This window comes from Phallusia mammillata, chromosome 5 (assembly GCF_965637545.1).
Source record: "Phallusia mammillata chromosome 5, kaPhaMamm4.hap1.1, whole genome shotgun sequence".
Classification (NCBI taxonomy): Eukaryota; Metazoa; Chordata; class Ascidiacea; order Phlebobranchia; family Ascidiidae; genus Phallusia; species Phallusia mammillata.
The window spans coordinates 23,352,791-23,374,677 of record NC_137256.1 but is presented as its reverse complement, the minus strand read 5'-3'; the positions used below and the strand labels follow the sequence as shown (position 1 = coordinate 23,374,677).

Sequence of the window (21,887 nt, the reverse complement as noted above, 5' to 3'; positions counted from 1 at the left end):
AGCGACTACATGACAAGAACGCGGTGTGTAACGACGGTTGGGCGGTAAATGGAACAATATGTAGAATAACAACGTGGAATTACAACACTCGTATATTTCCTACATGACAGGTTTTTCAACGACGATTTGACGGAAGTGTGGATTTTAACCGAACCTGGCAGGAATATAAAGATGGATTCGGAAACATGGAAGGAGAATTCTGGCTCGGTGAACAAATGATTTTGTTGAAATGCGTAAATTGAATTTGACCAAAACTTTAAACAACCCAGGTTTGGACGAAATACGCAGAACGACCAGGGGACAGAACTGCAAACTGAAAGTAAAGATGACAGGATTTGATGCCACAACAGCTTACGCACAGTACAGGTAAGATAACTTCATTACAAGCTGTGTTTTATTTGACAATTTTGTTTTGCAGAAACTATGTATTTTTAACGGTGTATAGGCCTAATTATGTTGCATTATTCCTAAAACAAGTTTAAAAAACATCAATCTGGGGTAATAATAAACTGCTTTTACTTTGGCAGTTCGTTTGCAATCGACGACGAATCAGACAATTATCGTTTACATGTTTCTGGCTTCAGTGGAACGGCTGGTGACAGTTTGACGTCGACACACAACGGAATGCAATTCACCACCAAAGATCGGGATAATGATCGGTAATTAGATTTTTCACGTTAGTATTTGCTTACAAATGTAACTATTTTCCTATTTTGGAATGTTTTACTGAACAAGATAATTTTTGCAATTCAGTTTTTAAAACGTCAAACCAATACACATTTAAGATTTTATATTGTTGTTGTTGTGGTTTGTACGACATTAAATTTAATTTATATTTAACACAGAGACAGCAACAGTTGTTCAGTACATTGGAATGGAGGTGGATGGTGGTTTAATAAATGTTTCGATTCTTCACTTAATGCTGAATGGGGGAGATCAAAAGGTACATGGCGCAACATGATCTGGAATCACTGGAAAGGGTCAAAAGAAGCGATTAAAGAATCAACAATGATGATTAAATGCGACTAAAAATTTAAAATATGATACTAACAAACCGAAACTATTGGCACTAACAATTAAAGTAGATTACCTTTAAAAATGCTTGCAATGATTAATTTAGTTTGTGATTCGGCTACAATACACGGAATAATAAACACTTGTTCAATTTTATCTGAAACTTTGCAGTTTCGACAAAGACAGAATCAGCAGCAATAAGGGTAAACTGTTAACGATTAAAAGAGAGCAATGAGCCAAGTGCAACGGCATTGACCAACCTTATGCCTTTATTATAAGAGTTCATAAAAATAAAACCAAAAGGGAATTCAGCCAATCATAAGCCATCACGTGGCACCGATCACAAGTCAAAACAAAAGGGTGAAGTAAATATGCCGCTTGTACGTCCAAAAGTAGGTTTACGACCTGGAAAACCACAACAAAACATTAGTGAAGTTTACCAAAGTCATCACATCACAGAACTTACCGCAGATTTTGTTAAAGTTCCGGTCCGAAAATTAGGTCAAAGCATAATAAATGCGTTTCTCGCAACATAATAACTTACCCCATATCCTCAACTCTATGGTAGATTTTTAGCATGGACAGTATGAACCAACTGGCCTATATTAGTTTTAATCAGATTTGTGTTCAGTGCAGACAGCACAACATGGTTCAACACCAGGACATCCCACAAATTCCAAATAACAATAATATTGGCTGAAAATTTCTTGAGCAAAAATGCTTTACAATACCTAGATAGTTTTGCTGGGGAATCTTTCCGTAACAAGACGTAAAAACAACTTAAAACAGTGTATTTTATGTTTCATATATAACATAATAACTTACCCCATATCCTCAACTCTATGGTAGATTTTTAGCATGGACAGTATGAACCAACTGGCCTATATTAGTTTTAATCAGATTTGTGTTCAGTGCAGACAGCACAACATGGTTCAACACCAGGACATCCCACAAATTCCAAATAACAATAATATTGGCTGAAAATTTCTTGAGCAAAAATGCTTTACAATACCTAGATAGTTTTGCTGGGGAATCTTTCCGTAACAAGACGTAAAAACAACTTAAAACAGTGTATTTTATGTTTCTCTAATAAAATAACAATAGTATAGAATTTAAATCTGTTTTCTATTTCTTTTTTGTGGATTTCTTTTTGCTTGAAGTTGAACGAGACGGAGTTCTTTTCACAGATTTGTCCAAATCCGCTGGTTTCTGTTGATAAAACGGCAAACATTCGTAAACTACATTGTGTTCACGTTTAACTTGCACAAATTAGGACCCTAATTCGAGCAACATCATGAATGATATAAACCAGTGGTTACCAAACGGGTAGAAATTCCTATCAGAGGCATCTTAAAACTTAAGGGGAGGAATTTGCTTTAATTTTTACAAGTGGTTTGTAAATAGACACTTAAGCTCTGGGAATATAACCTGTGAAGTTGATAAAAGACCCAATTTTGAATTGTTTTTGTATGGTTTGCCATCTACCATGTAGTATATTGGGGACGAATGGAAATTTTTTAAATTGTTAATGGAAGAATTCGTTGATGAAGGTTAGAAACCACTGGTCTAAACTATGAATATATGTTCATTACTTGGATCAGCCCTGAAGCGGTCATGTAGACCAGCGATCACGGTAAAACCATATATAAATCACAGGAAGCCAGGTCTATTATAGGAATGCAGAATCAAGCCGGGTACAGACGAATAAATTACATTCTGTGTTAATTTTCGCATGAAAACTAGAAGGCTATGTTAGCTGCCGCTTGCCAAAAGTCGTGTAACAAGCACCGTTGCCTGCCAAGTATGCTATACCTTTTAGCTTAGTAGCAGGGAATCGCCAGTTCGACATTTACACAACAAGTTTAAAAAGTGATTCGTTTTTGCATTACAAAGCGTTTATGCCGACCAACCATAAGGGCAGACTCATGTATAAATTACTGTAGGCAACGTCGAAAAGATCAGGGAATTTAATTTCAAATTGCGTAGCTCAGTTGGTAAAGCGACTCATGTTGAGTTGAATTAACTTTTTTTCGCTTGGTGAAAGAACACATAGCGACACAATTGCACTAAAACAATCACCAAGTCGGAAATAGCTGAGCTAGGTTAAACCATTATGGAGCGCAAAAAAGTGTTGGGCACAATTGGTGGACAATGACTAAACGCGCTGCAGCTACACCGTTTTATAAGGCGTTATATGTCGGGTGCTCACAAGAAAGTGAGTGTGGCGCAGAGTGAGTATAACACGACTGGGGGGAAACGATGGTGGGACCAGTCGAGGGGCCCTATAAATTAATCACCCGTGTTAGGAAAAGAGGGTGGATTATGTAGTTCACATATGGCCCTTGCAAAAATAGAGATAACTTTGCGACGTAACCATATCCTTATAATCTGCTTGCGTGTGTTAAAAGTAGATAAACTCGTATTTAACTTACTAAGTCTGGCTGTTTATCTGCTGGGGTCTCTTGTTGTGCAGCAGGACTTCCAGGCGGCGAACCAACCACTTCCTCCATCTTGGAAACCTATACAAATGTAAATAAACCCGAATTAAACACCTTTATACTCCAGGAAGCAACTAAACTAGATTTAAGCTACCCATTAATAGTTAAGTTTATGAGGACTTATATGACTACAACAGCTAAATAATTTTAAAGAGCATTTAGACTGGTTGTAAAAAAAAAACGTTAGCAAAATGTTTCAAAATGCAACGTTTTGGCGACGAATCCCTTAAATTAGTGGTTCTTAAACTGGATTCAGGGGATCGATAAAGGTCTTTTGAAGTACAAATACTCGGCACACGTTTTAATTAAACTATAGGGATATATAGTCGCTAAAAATATTATTTTCTGCTTGCTAGATGGCAAAACATTGGGAGGTTGTACCTAAGTTATATTCGACATAACAAAGAACACTGTGCGCATTGTTCGTAAGCAGCAAAACAACGAATCTTTGTTGGCAGCAAAAACGTATGTCAAAAGCACAAAATGAGTTAAAAAGCTAGGATGCAACTTGTTGGGGTTCGACCAAAGGCTGTAGAATATCACAGGGGTTCGGTCGTGACAAAAAAGATTAAGAACCACTGCCCTGAATTGAGAGTGGCCACATGCGGTTGCTTCCGGGTTTTGCAAACAATTAGTTGCACTTATGTTGTTGACTTGCCTTTTTTTCTAGCGCTCTTATTTTCTCATTTGCTGAGTTTAATTCTTCTTCAAGATCCAGCGCTTTTTGTTCTGCGTCCTGTGCACGTTGTTCCGTTGATCTAAAACGTTGATTAAATAAAAAAATATTTTGTATAGTTTAAAATACCTACGTTATTAACTTGAGATGTTTGAACTATGTAAATAAATACGTTCAATGTACAATTTCCAGGTAAAAACAGTCATATGTTATTAATTTCGTATTTAAAATATCTATTTTTGCTTTTTATATTAATGAGTATATTATTTTCTAGTGGATTTATTTAATACCAAGGCCGTTTGTGCAAAACTAGTTTAAAAAGTCGAAATATGACAAGTTTTTCGATTTTAAATTGCTATTGTATAAATGGTAATATAAACATAAATTCACAACTGGAATAAAGCGTCGATGCAGACCAGCAATCACGGCACACTCATACATAAATCACAGTACGCCAGGCCAAGGTGTAGGCTAAAAAAATGTTTCCTGTGGTGGGTTTCGAACCCACGACAGGAGTCTTTCCGGGTCTCGCGTTCTACCAACTAAGCTACATAGGCTCAGTGGCGAACCTGTCGAAAGTTGAGTCACAAGCACCGTTGCCTGCCTCGTATGCTGCACATGTCAGCTTCGCAGTAGGGGATCGCCAGATTGACCAGTATCAGTGTATAAAATATCATTTATACCTTATAAATAATATCATCTATTTATGCATTTTTCGTAAAAGAGTTGTGTGTAAAAACGCATGTTACTTACAAAAGTTGATCGTGTACTTGATCCATTTGTGCAATTGCGTCATAAGCCGACTGTGTTAGTTTAGAAGAGGGCGGGGTGAGCTCTCTACTGACACTAGTGGCCACTGCACCGCTGTCGGGAGGCAGAATAGATGAAGATTGAACGTTTTCGTCTGTTCCTATCACTTCCATTCTAGTTGGTAACTCAGAATTCGACGCTACAAAGACAAGCCTTCATTTAATATCTTGGAAAATGTTTGAACGTTCAACTTTTAACACAACACAATTGATAAGTTAGTATCTGGTTATAATAAGTGGTTTACCGAATTTTGGGTTTGTTGAATTTGGTCGACCAAATCAGCCATTTTTAGGAACATTTGGTTTCCATCTAATACTTTTGGTGTTTTTGCTAAAACCGTATCTTATACGTACATAATTCAAAAGCTTAAAACGTATCTTATACGTACATAATTCAAAAGCTTAAAACGTATCTCATACGTACATAATTCAAAAGCTTAAAACGTATCTTTTCGCCTCATTATGTGGAATCAAGTGAACTGCACAAAAGCTATCATGGCGATAACTAGTCATGATTATGAAAAGCGTCACTTGTATTCTCAGGGAACCTACGTTCGTCAGCATAGCACACGCTCTATTGTGATGTCAACAAACCCGTTTGTTACTTGCGCGTTACCCTATTATGCAATAACCAAGTAATAAATTCGTAGCAGGGGGATTGCGCTTGACTTAGACGAGCACCGAGCATCAAAAATTGCGATGCCCTGCACCAATACTCGGGTTCTGGCTCGGTTTGGCCTTCCATATTACCAGTTATTAGGCAATGTATTAAGCAATGAGAGATTGAAATAACTTACAAGTGGCAGACTTCACTTCAGTTTCCGTCTGTTCTGCTGCCTTTTTGCTCTGGAATTACAACAATAATTTATTCATAAACATTAAACTTTAAAAATCAAGACATAGCTTGGAAAGTATCACAACTAGTATGCAGTGAATACATAGACGTTCTGCCAAAACAGCTTGGTAAAAACAAGTTAAGCCAGTGGTTGCAACCGGGAATTTACTTTAATTTGTACATGTGAATTGTAAATGGACACTTTAGCTCTGGAAATATGACCTATGAAGTTGATAAAAGACCAAATGTTAAATGATCTTGGTATGGTTTAACGTCTACTACGTTGTCTGTTGTCCATCGTTATCTATTTTTTAAAAGCAAAATTTCCAAATCTTACATCTGGTGTGCGGCCTGCGATGGTTTCTATAGCAACGGGTTGTTCCTTTTTCTCTTCAGATTCAGTAAGGGGTGGAGACACTGAACTCTGAGCAGCTGGAGTCGTCGGCGCCGGCGTCGCTTTTATCTGTGCTGCGTCGACCGATAGTAGAGCTGCTTTACCACCGTCCTTTGAGTCCTTCAAGGGGGCCTGGATGCGCTGAAGATAAAAATCGTAACAACTTTTGTGTGATTTTTTTCATTTGAACACTAAACGTCATTTCAACTTTTGTGTAAATGCGAATCAAACACGGTTATAATGTTTTTATTTTCCTAATTTTTTTAAAAGTTTACTTTTATACAGTTTCACATACTTTACATACGCAAATACATTTTGCTTAATAGTCGATTTAGCATTTTTTTGAAATTTTACTTTTATTTGTTAATGTAAATGTTTATTTTTAATATTTAGTGTATAATATTTAAGTGAGCTATAAAAATGTATTTTTAGTTAATTTCAAACTTTAACTTACTTTGTATTCGAACCAGTGTTTCATACCGGAACGGAACGAAACCAAATAACGTTATTCGTTCTGAGCAAATTTTTTATTTCGTTATTTCGTTCTGGACCGATATTTTCATTTCGTTCCGGTCCGACCGAAATAAATTTATAACGGTATTTTTCGGTATTTCGGTCTTAATAAAAGAACATATCTTTGTGGTCTTTGCAACTAATAAGCGAAAAAAGAAAGAAAGTTGCAACACACAAGAATTATTGTCGGTAGTTGTTACGTCACATAACTTTTGACAATGATGGTCAAACGGATGTAAATTTTAGGAGCTTCAATTTTTATTTTAGCTTAACGGCGCGAAATTTTCAGCAATTGTTTCATGTCAAATGTCCAGAACGAAATACCGGAATAATAAATAACGGTATTTCGTTCCGTTCCGGTATCTTGAATATTTTTTATTTCGGTATTTCGTTCCGGTATTTGAGCCAAAAATTATTTATTTCGTTCCGGTATAACGTTCCGTTCCGTTCCGGTATGAAACACTGATTCGAACATACATTTCGCTTAATAGTCGACAAAACCACATTTTTTACAATATTTCCTGTTCTGTTGCTGTTTCCAAGCCTTTGGTTAATTCAAACTTTGCAAAGCATTACAAAATTAATGCTAAAAGCTATTTTTTTACGTTTTAAAATCATGAACTCGTTTTTGCGCCATGGGTCGAAACCCCACGACGACCGGCCACAAACCTCAGAACCCTCTTGCGTCACCGGGCGGCTAGCGGGCGTCGAAGGGCTTTCCTCCCCAGTTACGTCATCACGCACCGCCAACAGCTTGTTGACGTCACTAGTAAGTAGTCGTACGGGTTCGGGGAGAAGAGCGTTGAGCAAAATCTCACAAGTGTGAATCCATTCTTTGGCTTCTCGCTGCGAAAACAGCATTAAAGTTATGCTTGTTATACTAAACTGGCGTCTTTGGGTGAATAAAACTGAAAAACAAGTAGCATTGCATGTATTTTTTTTCTACTAAATGTAAAGAGACCATTAAATTAAAGTTGGAAACGATAAAAAGGTTTTCTACAAAGTTTTTACATTGTCGTAAATTAGTTCAATGACGTCGTAGTTAAATATTCTGGTTTATTTAAATGTTGTAAATACAATTTATCTAGTGATTTTACGGATAACAATATTAGAAATATAAAGATAAAGGGCACTCTGACCAACTAAAAGTTATTAAAACTTATATTTTTAAGGTCATTCTACTGCGGAACCGGGTGCTATGTCGCGTCACGATATTTGTCCTGCAAAAAGAGGCATATTGCTCCATAGCCTACACATAATACTGTCAGTTAACTTACTTTAACTCTTGAAAAATCCCTGTACTCGTGTTCTGCATCGTCCTCGCCCATATCTTTCTTCTCCTGCATGGTTTGAAGCACGATGCTCCCAGCACACCTTAACACAAGTCGATATGTTAGATAGAAATCACAATACGCCAGACCTACAAAACGCACAACTTTAATCAATGCGCCGCATGTGGCCCGCGGGCCGCAGGTTGCCCACCCCTGGTCCACAGCTTTAAACAACAGTAACGGGGACGGATTTGTCGGTTAAAAACCATAGTTGATTCCCATCTTTAATCAAACCATTAAACCAACGCACCAACGGCTCTAAAGAAAGTTTACAAAATGGCAAATGTTTACACACTTACTGGCAGGTGTAGTTGGTAAAATGGCTTAGATGGTCGGTTATGGTCTTTCCTCTCGTCTCAAGTTTCTCCAGAGTACACCATGCCGACATACTCGCCTCCGATGGTGTGGTTGGTGTGCTGGTGAGATGGTTTGGAGCCAGATGGAGAAGTGTTTGAACCATCCACTGAACCATATCAGTGTGGATGGTGTTCACCTGCACCAAATTACTGGTTGTTATTTCTGCATTCCATAAGCTGGTTAAATGTGTGCTTTAACTTAGTGTATCTTTTAGGCCAGGGGTAGGCAACGTTTTAAAGCCGCTAACCCCGAAAAGCCCGGCCCGACTTAACTCGGTACCAGATGTCACGATATAACACACACATGAGGTATCGTAATAAATAAACACGTTTAAGTTTTAGTCCAGACTGTCTGGAGTGTACAATACAATTACAATACAATACAATACAATACAATACAATACAGACACAATATGTATTTGAAGTGTAAGTAGGTAGAAAGTTAGGAATAGCACAGCTTCACTGTATTGCAAAAAACAAAAATAATAAAAAAAATGTTCAGAATTAGGAACACTATATACGGATCTGTTCATAAGTTTAATGGTGAAAATAACGGCCCAAATAGACGTAAAAAGCGACATGCTTTATTACTCAAACGTTTCGGCAAATGCTCATGCCATCATCAGTTACACCCGTTTATATACACTTGAGTCGCAAGAAAAGAATGATAAAAATTTACGGGTACAGTGTGCACCGTTCTAAAGGTTGACAAGCACTGATCTACACTCCCATATAAACAAACACTTGTTCTCTTTGTTGAAAACATTGATATTTCACTTACTTGCACCATAAGCTTCCCATCTTCAGCCTCGATTTGATTCAAAGTAGTTTTCATCCAATCCTGAACTTCTTGCATCATGTCCACTACCTCGATTCTGTCAAGATTAAAAAAAATATATAACAACACTATAGAACAGCGGTTCCCAAACTGGGGTCCGCGGTCCTTTAGGGGTCCGTGAGGCAATTTTGGGGGGACCGCAAAGCGGGTAAAGTAATTCTATAACCTGTTTTTAGCGTCAGTTTGTGCCACTGAATAAGTTTAAATCAAGAGAATTGAGAAATCGACTGTCTCCATTGCTAAACAATAGCCTTTATTGAATGACAACTATCAAAAATGCAATTGTTCGCGCACAACCGTAGTGTTTTTGTCTTGCCTGTGATGTCAGATGCTGTCTTTGGATCTTTATTATGCGCAATTTTGCATAACTAGCGAAAATTCTGCACACAACTTTCGTTTTTCTGAAATACACATTCCAGCTTAAGGACCGCGAGCCCTCGAAATAATGGCAAAGGGACCGTTTTGACAAAATAATGAAAAAGTTTGGGAACCACTGATATAGAACAACTACAGGCTTGTAAAACATAAATTAGGAGTGATTATAATGGACAGTATCAGACCCTCTAACAAACAACAAGGTCATCATTGTTTGTGTGAATAAAAAAAAAAAAAAGAATCGGTCCATGAGGTTAATGGAATATTTATATTTGCAGTTATTTGAAGCAGGTAATATTTCATAGGTGGACTTTAATAACTGAAAGTGACATATTTGTTACCAAAGTGTTAAAAAAAGACATGAGTGCTTGACGAAACCCCCTTAAAAAACAAACATATAAATAGAGTCAAAGACACAATAGTTTAGGATTTAGGTGACTCTGAATTTGTTAAAAAAATAACATAAATACATAGTGCGAGGGCAAAACACAAGGCTTTCGGAAAGGGTAAGTCGAAATTTTCCCCGACCACTTAACTCAATACAGCACAACTGAATATATTCAATACATCTCACCTTTTATGGTCGAGCTTGTTCTGTTTGTCTTCGTCCTTTTGCTGCGATCCAATGTTCTCTAGCGCCTCTTCCACCACAGCCTTGTAATCTCCGATTTTCTCGTAAAGGTGAAGCCACTCGCTGTCACTGAATGCTGTGAAAAAGTCCAATGTATTGTCTATGTGTGTGCATATTATTCCGTTATATTTCCACGATGTTACAGACACTGTTAATTTATTGGCCTATTTCTAAGAAATGTCCTTATTTTTGGCTTTCGTTTTTGTTTTGTGACAACGTTTAATGCTCTTTTTAACTTACCCTAGAAAGCATAGATAAAAGACCTACTACCCTTTAAAACGCTACGCATGAAATTCTTGAGTCACATTAGCTCATCCAAGTTGCGTTAATGGTCTGAAAGAGGACTGCACCAGCCAATACGACCAATCTCTCGTTACCAGCTGCACTGATGTTGGCTTAAAGGTTTTTAATATGATCAGTAAATAAGTATATTTGAGTGTTTCCCAATCTAAGAGGTGAAGCACCGGTGCACACAATCATACGACGTATCCCATATAAGTACAATATCCTCTAAAATGTACTTACATTCCGAACCGTGGACCATCATAATCAGTTTGTTCACCCAACTTCCAAGATTGTTTTGTAAAGAAATCATTCCTCTTGCAACGCCTGCAAAAAACGAAACCTTGTTTGTTTTTCAAAAAAATGAAGGGATAACGATTTAGAACAAGTTAAGAAAATTCAGTGTGAAAAATTCAATGTGTCTTATTCAAATAGAACTATTACACATTCTATTTGGATAAGACACTGATGATGCTTTTTATTGCGAAATGTATTTGTTTTGATAAAACAAATAAAATATATAGCGACAGATTTAGTGGTTTTCACACTGAATTTTCTTGATCTGATTTTAATGACCCTGAATCGTCGCGGTCGTTTTACTTGAAAGGGGATTTCAATAATAAGAAAAGAATTACTAGAACAAGTTAATTTAGATTATATAACAACGGCAAAAATTCTACCAAAGACCGGTCATACGTTGCAACGTTAAAATAGATTTGTCATCTTTTTATAGTGTAAAAACTGAAGACATCTTCCGTTTGCAAATGCAGTCTGTTAAGTCCAGAACAAGAAACTATATGATACTCACCATTTTCGCCACTTGTCCTTATGTCAAGTTGCTTTAACATGTCGTGGAGTTTGGAATTGAGCTGGATCATCGTTTCAGAAAGCGGAAAACTTTCACCGTCTTTCCTGGAAATAAAAAACTTTTACCAGAAATCCACTCTACAAGGAACAAAGCAGTTTATCCCAAAAGATCCAAACGTTTTATCAGAATACTGCTGGATTTTATTAATATAGATGAACATACATACGTAGGCTACTGGGATCAGCTCTGAAGTGTTCATACAGACCAGCGATCACAGCATATTCACATATAAATCATAGTACGCCAGGTCTATATTGAAGGCGTAATACCGAATCACGCCGGTCACCCAAACATTCCCATATGTCTAGGCACAGGCCGAAAAATCATTACGGAGCTGACATGTACAGCACACGAGGCAGGCAACAGTGTTTGTTATTCGGCTTTCGGCGGTTTCTCCACTGAGCCTGTGAAGCTAGCCTATCCCTTGTCATATGGGAATGCTTGGGAGACCGACTTGATTTGGTATAACGCCTTCAATGCAGACTTGGACAACTAGATAATTCTAGTTGTCTAGTTGGGCAAATTAGAGCAAAATGGCGGTAATTCTAGTTCTAATCTAATTTAGAATTATCGAGTAAGCTCTAATTCTAATTCTAATCTAATTCACAGTTTTCCCAAAATCGCTAGTTTGTCCAACGGCACTTTTAGGCATGTGATCTGAGCATGCATTTTTTAACCAAAGCGCACAAAACCATGCAATTAACAAGACCAAACTACATCACTGAAACACATTTATCAGTGAAATTTGGCACATATTTATATCGGTTCCAATTACCCGATATAAACGGCAAAAATGGATTCGAATCCAAAGGATTCGTTATTCTACCTTGAACATCCCTATTTCAGATGCACTGAATTGTATTGTTTTAAATGTGCAAATCTACAAGTTAAAATTTGAAACAAACTAAAGTTGGTTGGCTTAAATCTAATTCTAGTTTAATTTCTAGATTTTGAGAAACTTCTAATTCTAATTCTAATCTAATTTGCAAAAAAAGGAGATGCTCTAATTTTAATTCTAATCTAATTTGAAAAACCGAAAAAAAATCTAGTTGTCCAAGTCTGCTTCAATGGGCATGTCGTGCTATTTAGTGCCCTAATAAAACTGACATAAAATCCTAGAAAGGCGGCATTTCTATATACTTGCAATTTATATATACCGCATGCTGTTTAATACACCATTTGGCAAACTTAGAACGGATTTACATATGTTACCTAACTTTGCAACCTTCACACGGCATTTAACAGCATGTGTGCTTCCACAAGCGAAATCCCACTTAGCAACAAACCCTTAACTCCTCAAACTGTTGCTTGGCAGTCATAAAGCAAACACAAGCTCCTACTTGTGACGTCGATACACGATGAGGCCGATCTCAGTCCAGGCTTCAGTCTCACGTGACATCTTGTTCAATTGCTCCTGATTGTTGAGAAGCATCCCACCTCCGAAGCGCTCCGAGTCCTCACCCAAGATCTGAGAGGCAGAAAAGAAGTTAAACTAGTGATATTTAAACTTGGTAATCTTGTGACAAAGTTACAATTTAATGATGAAAATAACGGCCCAGCTAGTTTGGCTAAGTTGCCTTAAACATATTGTTTTAGTGCAAGAATAGGCTAATAGACAAATTATAAGTTTAAAGTGTAGTTGTCTCTCAGTGCCAATATGATAATTTAATGTACATTACCTCTTCCCAGTGTTTCACTTCGTCATAGAGTTTCTGAATTGTTTCCTTTGGTGGAATTTTAAACGATCTTACGTCAGACATGCTTGCTGCAAGAGAATCTACAGAAAAACGCTTATTTAAGCAAATAAGTTGGATAATATTTTTACTTTAAGTATTTTTCAGAAACAGTTCACTAAATTTTACCCGTTTTGTCGTGAAGCGGTTTATAGGCTTGTTACTGCAATTTATGTTAGTTAGTTTAGTTGCGAACGAATAAAGTGTTTTGGTAAATGTATATTTGTGTATAGATACAGACGAATTATGTTAATTGTATGCAGGTTAGTCCCATAAAAAGCTTGGCAAATTGTACATGCGATTAACCGGATCGGTTTGTACAAAATTAAATTAGAGATGCTTTATTCAGTAAACGTCCTGGCATATAGAGATGTTATCCTTTAGATCAGTGGTTCTCAAACTTTTTTATTGTGCGGGCCAAATAGTAGTTTTTTTAAGTGTGTAGGGAGCCGCAAAAAACGAAACCTTGAGAAAATCACCAAAGATTATTACCTTGAAAGCTAAAGTAGCAATCTTTGGGGGTTTTCTAAGGTTTTGCGGGAGCCGCAAAATAAGTAGTTGGGAGCCGCATGCGGCCCTGAGAGCCGCGTTTAAGAATCACTGCTTTGAATTTATACATACGGGCCAGTATATATCTAGAGAACTATAGGCAGATCAATAGTTGTGAAAACATGAAGTAACCAAGACGACAGAATTACAAAAAAGATGGGACCTAAACAATACAACGAACAAGAAACTAACACGTGTCAAATATTACATTACGTACCATCAAAAACGTCTGTCCATCTTTCAAGGCCCTCCTTAACTTTTGTCAAAGTGTTGGTTGTTTTCTTGTCAGCGGATTCAAGAGTTTGATTGAAGCTGAAAATACAAAGTAGCAAAAAATACTTAAAAATATATTGTGAAAACTGATAATTCATTCTCTGCTTATCAAAGTAAGTTACGTTGGCTTAGGTGGAGTTTAGTTTAAGAGTTATAAATAGGACAGCGTCTAGTTAATCAAATTCCGTTTAGTTGTATTCTGAGCCCGAAGAAAATACTTAGAGTTCCATTAGACAAGAATCGTTTGCGTTTATTTTCTGTATGTTATTAAATTACAAAAGTCACCATGCAATTTTAAATGTCTAATATATTTTGGGTTAATACGGTCACATAATGGCATACTGTATGTGTAAACAACCCATTTTTGGTACTTTAAATGCTAAAATCAATTTTAAACAAAGTTAAAACACAAAATCAACTCAAAACTTTAGTATGCGTCTCATTAATTTAAGTATAAAAGTCATTATACAAAGGTATTTTACTTTTTTCTAAAACACATTAAAAAACGTTACCACGTATCCCATTATTTCAACCTCAAAACAGTCGCACAAAAGTTTTTTGACTCACTGAAATATCAGCTCCCTCCACGTGCTGACGTGCTTCTGCATCTGCGCCAGGTTCTCGCTGTCTCGGTCGCTGAGCAACACAGTAAAGTGGTTTGCTAGTTTCGACCAAGCCTTCTCGCTCACGTGAAGTCGCTTGGCCGTGTTTAGCGAATTTACAGACATCACCTGAGAATACAATAAACCTTGTTATGTTAAGTATAGGCGAGTCCGGTTAATCGGATACTCCAGTTAATTGCATAAGGATCGTAGAACCAATCCTAGTCATTTGTTGAGAAAATCGTCTAGTAAAGCGCATAATCCCGTTAAATGGATAAAAAAGTTTGGCAAATGGGTATGCGAATAACCGGATTCGTCTGTAATACATTATAGTTAGGTGGTTTTCTGGAAAGGTATTTTACTGTGTGTTTCAGTTTATTGATTAAAATTTGCATTGGACATCTAAAATGCACATTTATTCATAACTGGGATCAGCACTGAAGCGTTCATGCAGACCAGCAATCACGGAACACTCATATATAAATCATAGTACACCAGACCCATTGAAGGAATTATATCAAATCAAGCCTTTGAAATGTAAGATTAGTACACCCCAACTGATTATACAAAACATTTGCTGGTTGGTTGTATAAGCCATAGGTTATGATACTATTTGATTGCACCTAAACCATTACGTACCTTCAAGGAAAGGTCATACGCCGCACTACTCCATAAATCCTTCTCCTCATTGAGAGTCTGAACGCTCGTTTCCAACCGTTTCCTCTGCATCTCGTAAAGATCATGATACTCATCCACGAGATTAGCGTTCGTCTGGGACTCCTGATGCACGATAAAGATTTAGGTTGAGTGTTTTATTTTTATCCTCACATTTTTAACCTCACAATTTTAGAAATGTGTGACAACTATTAGTGAAATCTATGCATATTGCATACTTTTTATATACAGCTCGCAACATTCAACAAAAGTTTGAGTATAAGCTATAAGGAAGCTGAAAATTGGGGTTAAAACCGACCAGAACCTAAAATGACAATCTAGAAACTCGGCTCAAACCGTAAATTCATTTGAAAAAAGCCTAAACCAAACCTTAAATTAGATTCACAGAAGTGCAATTAAGATATAAATGTTGCCCGGCATAAGGTCAGGCCTGAATCAAGCCCGTTTTATTGAAACTTCAGCCTAAATCCGACTTGACTTAAAACTATGTTTGGCTTTTAGAGCTCCCATTAAGAGAAATTTCGCAACCTTCAAAGCTTGAGCGAGTTCAACTTCAGCTGTTGCAGCGTCCTGTGTTACTTGTTGATCGTGTTCGCGAACGTTCTGCAACTCGCTGTGGAAGAAATAGCCATTGTTCAGTTTTCATAGCAGGCAGAAAATATCATCTTTGCTTCACAAGACTTACGTGGTTAGGAACGAAATAGAAGACTTAAATCTTAACAGCTCTTCTGTAAGTCGCCTGTCTAAGGATCTTTGTGCCATAACCTCAGCATGGAGGCTTTTGATTTGTCTAGGCACCTGATAAAACAAGTTATTATGATTATTTGTGGTGTTAAATAATATTCAATTAAAATTTGTCACAAGTTGGAAAATGTTCATTTCCAGGCTAAAATCAGTTGACAATCTTATAAAAAACAAACATATTTCACTAAAAAAGCATCTTCAGTGTCTATAAACGGCAACATGTATAATGAAAGATGGAAATCAATGCAAAAATGGTAATAGAACAGGGAATGGATCCCAGAAATAATTTACCACAATTTAAATTTGGTGGAAAATTCATAAATTTGTTTAACCAAATCTTTGGTACTCTATTGTAATTAAACATTAACAATTCAGACAGAAAAAAAATCTGAATGGTTTTGTTTGTGATAGCAGAGTTGTTAACAGGGTAAGTCAGAGTAGGTAAAGTCACATATTTTAAAATAGAATCAGATTCAAGAGTGTTTTTTGACTATTGTACCGTCAGAGTTATGGTATTTTTGGAACCCCTGACTTTGGGCCATTTTATTAAAAACAACAATAATTTGAAAAGAGCGTCAAAAAAGCTTTGTTTGTGGCTGTAATTAAAGTCAGTTTACTTAAAATTAGGAGATAGAAAATTTTAATGAGTGGGGCGAGAGTCAGAACGCAATTTGTTGGTGTGGTTGTATAAATAAAATGACCATTTTGCCCAAAATCCCAATAATTACATAATGGCATATTTTACTACAAAGCATTAACACAGCATGCCAATTTTAACAACCATATGATCCGGATATTTATCTTGAACGCAAAAAGTAGTTTTGCTACTCATTTTCTCATCATGAATATATTTTTGTGTCACATATCGAATAACTTACTCTATTCAGCAGATCCGCATACTTTTGTCTCAGTTTCGACAGCAGTTGACCTCTTTCAACACATTCTACACTTACTTGCCTGATAACCTGAACAACAGACAAAAGCATCAGCCAAATATCTGACAAGTGTTCTTGTACACAAACCCTACCTCTGCGAACACAAGGTCATAGATGTTTTGCTCCTTCTTGATGAGCTCAAGCAGATTGTGAATTTGGCTTGGTCCTTTGATTTCAATTTCTTCATCATCTACACCACTCTTTTCCAGCAAAGCATCAAGAGTCCGAAGAAGCTGCACAACCTAAGGATTGCAATGTAATATTGTTAAACAAACGGATCCAGTTCTCGCATACCATATTCATTCTATAGTAACCTGTGGCCTGTAACATCTTCACCCTATGGCAACGGCCGCCAATTACCTGCTTGTTTTTGTTTTTAAATTTATTATGTGAAAATAGGGCTTGTACCACATACATAAACCATCTAATCACGTCCAAAAAGCCCGGATAATTTAAAACTTAATCCACAGATCTGAGCTATTTATGACGTCATAATCTATATTGTGACGCAAGAGGTGACTGATTATTTGCATTGTTTGCACACAATAGGCGTATATAAAGTGTGATGCACAGGGTTACTAGGCTGGTAGCATTCTTTATAGTCTTACAAAATCTATTGGAAGCAGTTTAAAAGTCAAAATATGTAGCAAAAGAGTTTTTTTACGTCACGGCCGCCAGTGCATATATTTTAATAAACATTTGCACGGCCGCACAAAATCCTCTATTCGGCCACAGGTTGTGCACCTCTGCCCTATGGCTTGTGTGGCTAACAATCAAGGGAGCTTTTATTTTAATGCAAAATAAAAGACAGCCCGTGGATCACAACCTGGCCCACCAAGCCATTTAGTGTGGCCTGACCAACACTCCAGTTCAGAGCAGAAAAAAAATTTCCCCCAAGTTAAGTTGCTATACATGACAAGTATCAGCCAAACCAAGTCCGAAATTGATTATGTGTGGCCTGCCGACGAAAAATGTCGCACACCCCTGTTTTAATGTCGTGGCAATATTATTTCTAGCCCTTTGCACTTTAGTTTAATATGTGTTCCAAATCCTTTTGCATGTAGACATTATATATCAACATACATTCTGCTGGGTACAGTCATTTGTGTGACAAACATTCTTTGACAAAAAGATGTACTAAGTAACAACAGAAAGAAGTATTATGGAACAATAGTATCCAACATAACAGAGTGCAGCTTATAAATCTTTTTTAAGACCACAAAATGCAGCTTACAATCACGGATGGCTTATAATCAAGGGTGATTTATAATTGAGGTGGGTGTAAATGCTGTAATCAATTTTATATATGTCTTTATAATACATTTCATCATTAGGTATCCTAAAATGCTACTTGCATATTTTAAAAACCAATTTTTTGTGGCACACTTGTTAATCTCTCATGAACTAAATATCTTATATATTTATCAGTAGGTTTATTTTTCATGACAGAATACAACAAATAAAAAAAATAGTTTCAAAAGCATGTTTATGCATTTACCTCAAATCTCTTTGTGGGAAGTAATGAAGGAAAAACCCTTAGTATCTGGTCATGATCGGAAATTTTTGTGGTCAAACTTTCATCGATATATTCCAGACCAAGTACAGCTTTCGACTTGACAATGTGATATTCTTCAGGGATGATAGAGTCAGGTACAGCTAGTTGCGATCCTGCAGCAGCTAGCTGTAAATACAAATTCATATATTATCAAAATTATATAAACAACAAAAATACCATGGGCACTTGGCAGTCCTGTCTAAATCGCTTTGTGGACCACAGTTAGAGTAAGGCTGCATTAGTGGTTGTAAGTTATCTAGCCTACATGGGTAATCTTAAAATTATGTTTGGGACACATGGCTCAGTCAGAGTAATTGATTAAGTGCTCTGTACTAAGATGAACATACATTCATATTGGGATCAATGCTCATGTCATTGTTATTTAAGGTAATGAGTAATGTAGGTCAGTGCTGTTCAACCTTTTCAGGGGCACGGAACCCTTAAGGCAGGGGTTCCCAACCTTTTTACGATCCCGTACCACTTTTTTTGTTTTTGTGAAAAAACGAAAGCTACTCGCGTACCACCTAAAAAAACCTTTGCATACCACTAGTCGTAAAAAATTAATGAAAACAATGGTTTAACAGTCTTACTACAAAACAGCATGACAACTGAAATAGAAAATATAAGGCATTGCAAACCCATTAGGGGGAAAATGAAACAAAGAACCAAATTTGAATGTTTAATAATGACTACCAAAACATACCTTTCCAGCTTGTTGTGCTGCGTCCAATCTTACAGCGCTTTTGTCCAATTTGCTAGGAGCTGGAGGTCGTGGTTTTTGGTGGGTGGTTACATCGTAGAGGAACGAGATGTCACGTGTACCAACCCCCTTTCCAAGCGACCTTGGGTTGTCAGTAAGATGTTTAAACTGTGTTCGACGACCCTTGTGGTGCCATACATTAGCTGGTGGACCTCGTTTCAGGGCCTATAAAATCAATTTTTTTAAGGTAAATGATTGTTTGTGGTGTTGTACCACAAAAACACCTAGCACTATTTAAAATGCTAACTTAGTTGACTTTAGGAGAGATTACTATAAAATATAATGCTAAGGCTGTGCTTTGCTCAATGTATAAACGAATACAATCATGTAAAACAACTAATGCATAATTTGATTTTTTGAAGAATCACAGATTTTTTCATCTGATTTTTCATGAAACTCAGGACTGATAATCAGAAAAGTGCTAAATATAATCAGTCTAATCATAAACATTACTGCCAAGGTAGTGGTGTATAAAGAATACATCGTTCAGAGGTTTCGACAATCTCTGTTGTCATCATCAGTGCATGTTTAATCAGTCTAACCCTATTATAAACACAACTTTATATGAATTGATATAAGTACCAATGCCTAACAACTTTAAGGTGAAAAGGCATGCATAAAAACAGACAGACCACATATGGAAAAACATGGTAAAAGTTTCAAGCGTTAAACGAACATTTTACATTTGTTTAAAACCTTTTCATGATTATCCAAGGCATTACCATTCTTAGCTTGTCAGGAGTTTTGTTCTTTTTTACTGGAGCTAATTGTTCCTTGGAATCTTGATTTCCACAGAACTCCGATTGTGTGAGTGCAAACAACAATTCCTCAGGAATCATTTCTTCTTGAAGAACCTTTTCATTTTCTCGACTTTCTATAAAGCGTAAAATAATAAGCAACAGTTTATTGTAAATATAATAAACAGTTTTTTATCAAATACATTTAAACCATTGGTTTTAAGTTATAAGGTAGCTGCCCCAAAGATTGTATTTTCCACAAAGAAAAGGCACAAGTATCAGGTGATTGACATCAATTTTACAATTGACTTTAAATATCCACGATGAATACATTCATACTGGGATCAGCCCTGAAGAATCCATGCAGACTAGCGATCACAGCATACTCATTGTAAATCATAGTAAGTCAGGCCCATTGAAGGCGACAAGGCGTCACACCGAATCAGTCGCTCTCTCAAGCATTCACATATGGACAGACACAGACTAGAAAAATCTAGTCTGCAGTGGGATTTGAACCCACAACAGGAGTCTTTCCGAGACTCACGCTTTACCAACTGAGCTACACAGGCTCAGTGGTGTACCCGCCGAAAGTTGAATCACAAGCACCATTGCCTGCCTTGTATGCTGCACATGTCAACTTTATAGTAGGGGATGACTTCAATTATTTTTAAGACTGACAAAATGCAGAAGTGACAAAACGAAAAACAAAACATTGTCTTAAGTGCACTAATAAAATATAAAACCAGCACAAGTCCCAGCTTTATGGAATCTATTCCAGTCATCAACTATTCAGTTTTCTAAAAAATACATGTGGAAAATATGCAATATACTCATGAAATGGGCAATCTGTTTTAAAATAGTAAAGTGAATTTCATAATTTACAATAGATTGCTGGAATAAATTGGATTTACATGAAGGCATTTCAACATACAGAGCTTCATGTTTGGAGAGGGATGGTACTATATATCACATGATACCACAAAGTATGCTGCATAGAATGTAGATTGTAAGCCCAGCGAGGGAAATGAGACCAAATTGTAGTGCTATTTCAAATACAAAACCTTACTACATCCGTCAGCACTTTTAAAAGTCTGCAAAATTAGAATTTTTGCAAAAAGCATATATGTGCAGGGTTTTTTTAAGGTTTGGTTTGGGTGACCGCTAAGTAGTTTTAAGAGACCGCAAGTGTTTCATTTAAATACCAAAAAATAGCCATATTTGGTTAAACGAATTATTTATTAGTTAAATTAAATTTTGGGAAACCGCTGGAGAAATTTGCGGAACGTTTCGGTCCCCAAAAACACCTTAAAAAAACACTGTATATTTGTACCATGTCATAGCATTTAGTATATAGTACTAAAGTACAGTTTGAGAGTCAGCCTTGCAACATGATGCAGGGCATGTTGGTCCTGCATGCCCGAGATCTCATAACGAACTGCCATGTTTAGCACACTGGGTAAGAGGCCATTACAATACAGCCTTAACCAAAAATCTACTTGCATTTATTTAATAATTTATGCTAAACCATTTTTTTAACCAGACAAAATAAATTCAACTCAACTTAGGTTTACAAAAAATAGCATACCTTGCTTTTCAGGAATATTTGCCACTGATAATTCCGAAGCATTTTGGTGGTTTTCTTCTGAAGGTAAACCCACCTGGCTATCTGCCACTGGTGCTTGTGCAGTTTCAACACTCATGTTTCAAGCAACAGCCACAACAATATTAAATAGTTACATTTTACGTGCCAAATACCAAACTAAATCGAAACATTATGACACATTGAAACCACTTTGCGAAATGAAATGCGATTTGTTCCTAGATCTCAATAATATTATTTACTTAGGCATAAATCTAACTGGCTGATTGAAGGTATTATAACTGAAATACATTGGAAAACTATT

General features: G+C 36.6%; 2 protein-coding genes across 3 annotated transcripts; one reads left to right on the top strand and one right to left on the bottom strand.

Annotated features, from left to right (window-relative positions):
- The first annotated feature begins 275 nt into the window (after positions 1 to 275).
- On the top strand, positions 276 to 1,128 carry LOC145228912 (techylectin-like protein). The gene is made up of 3 exons (XM_080094127.1): positions 276 to 366; positions 528 to 659; positions 846 to 1,128. Exons 1-3 carry the CDS (start codon positions 326 to 328, stop codon positions 1,027 to 1,029), a joined length of 357 nt encoding a protein of 118 aa, XP_079950253.1. The 5' UTR covers positions 276 to 325; the 3' UTR covers positions 1,030 to 1,128.
- Positions 1,129 to 2,070: 942 nt separating this feature from the next.
- On the bottom strand, positions 2,071 to 21,787 carry LOC145228911 (axonemal dynein light chain domain-containing protein 1-like). 2 transcript variants are annotated; one of them, XM_080094125.1, is made up of 26 exons: positions 21,569 to 21,787; positions 19,969 to 20,120; positions 19,190 to 19,411; positions 18,430 to 18,612; positions 17,024 to 17,173; positions 16,875 to 16,961; positions 15,938 to 16,050; positions 15,781 to 15,865; positions 15,217 to 15,357; positions 14,543 to 14,706; positions 13,920 to 14,014; positions 13,100 to 13,197; positions 12,761 to 12,888; positions 11,361 to 11,464; positions 10,796 to 10,879; positions 10,214 to 10,346; positions 9,208 to 9,301; positions 8,370 to 8,563; positions 8,017 to 8,113; positions 7,409 to 7,585; positions 6,170 to 6,367; positions 5,795 to 5,843; positions 4,942 to 5,137; positions 4,171 to 4,270; positions 3,447 to 3,533; positions 2,071 to 2,223 (listed from the first exon to the last, which is right to left on the bottom strand). In XM_080094125.1, the coding sequence occupies exons 1-26, from the start codon at positions 21,681 to 21,683 to the stop codon at positions 2,140 to 2,142; spliced, it is 3,330 nt and encodes a 1,109-aa protein (XP_079950251.1). In that variant the 5' UTR covers positions 21,684 to 21,787; the 3' UTR covers positions 2,071 to 2,139. The 2 variants fall into 2 exon arrangements, with proteins under 2 accessions (XP_079950251.1, XP_079950252.1); XM_080094126.1 differs by having other exon boundaries at positions 6,170 to 6,358; positions 21,569 to 21,786.
- Between the last annotated feature and the right edge of the window lie 100 nt (positions 21,788 to 21,887).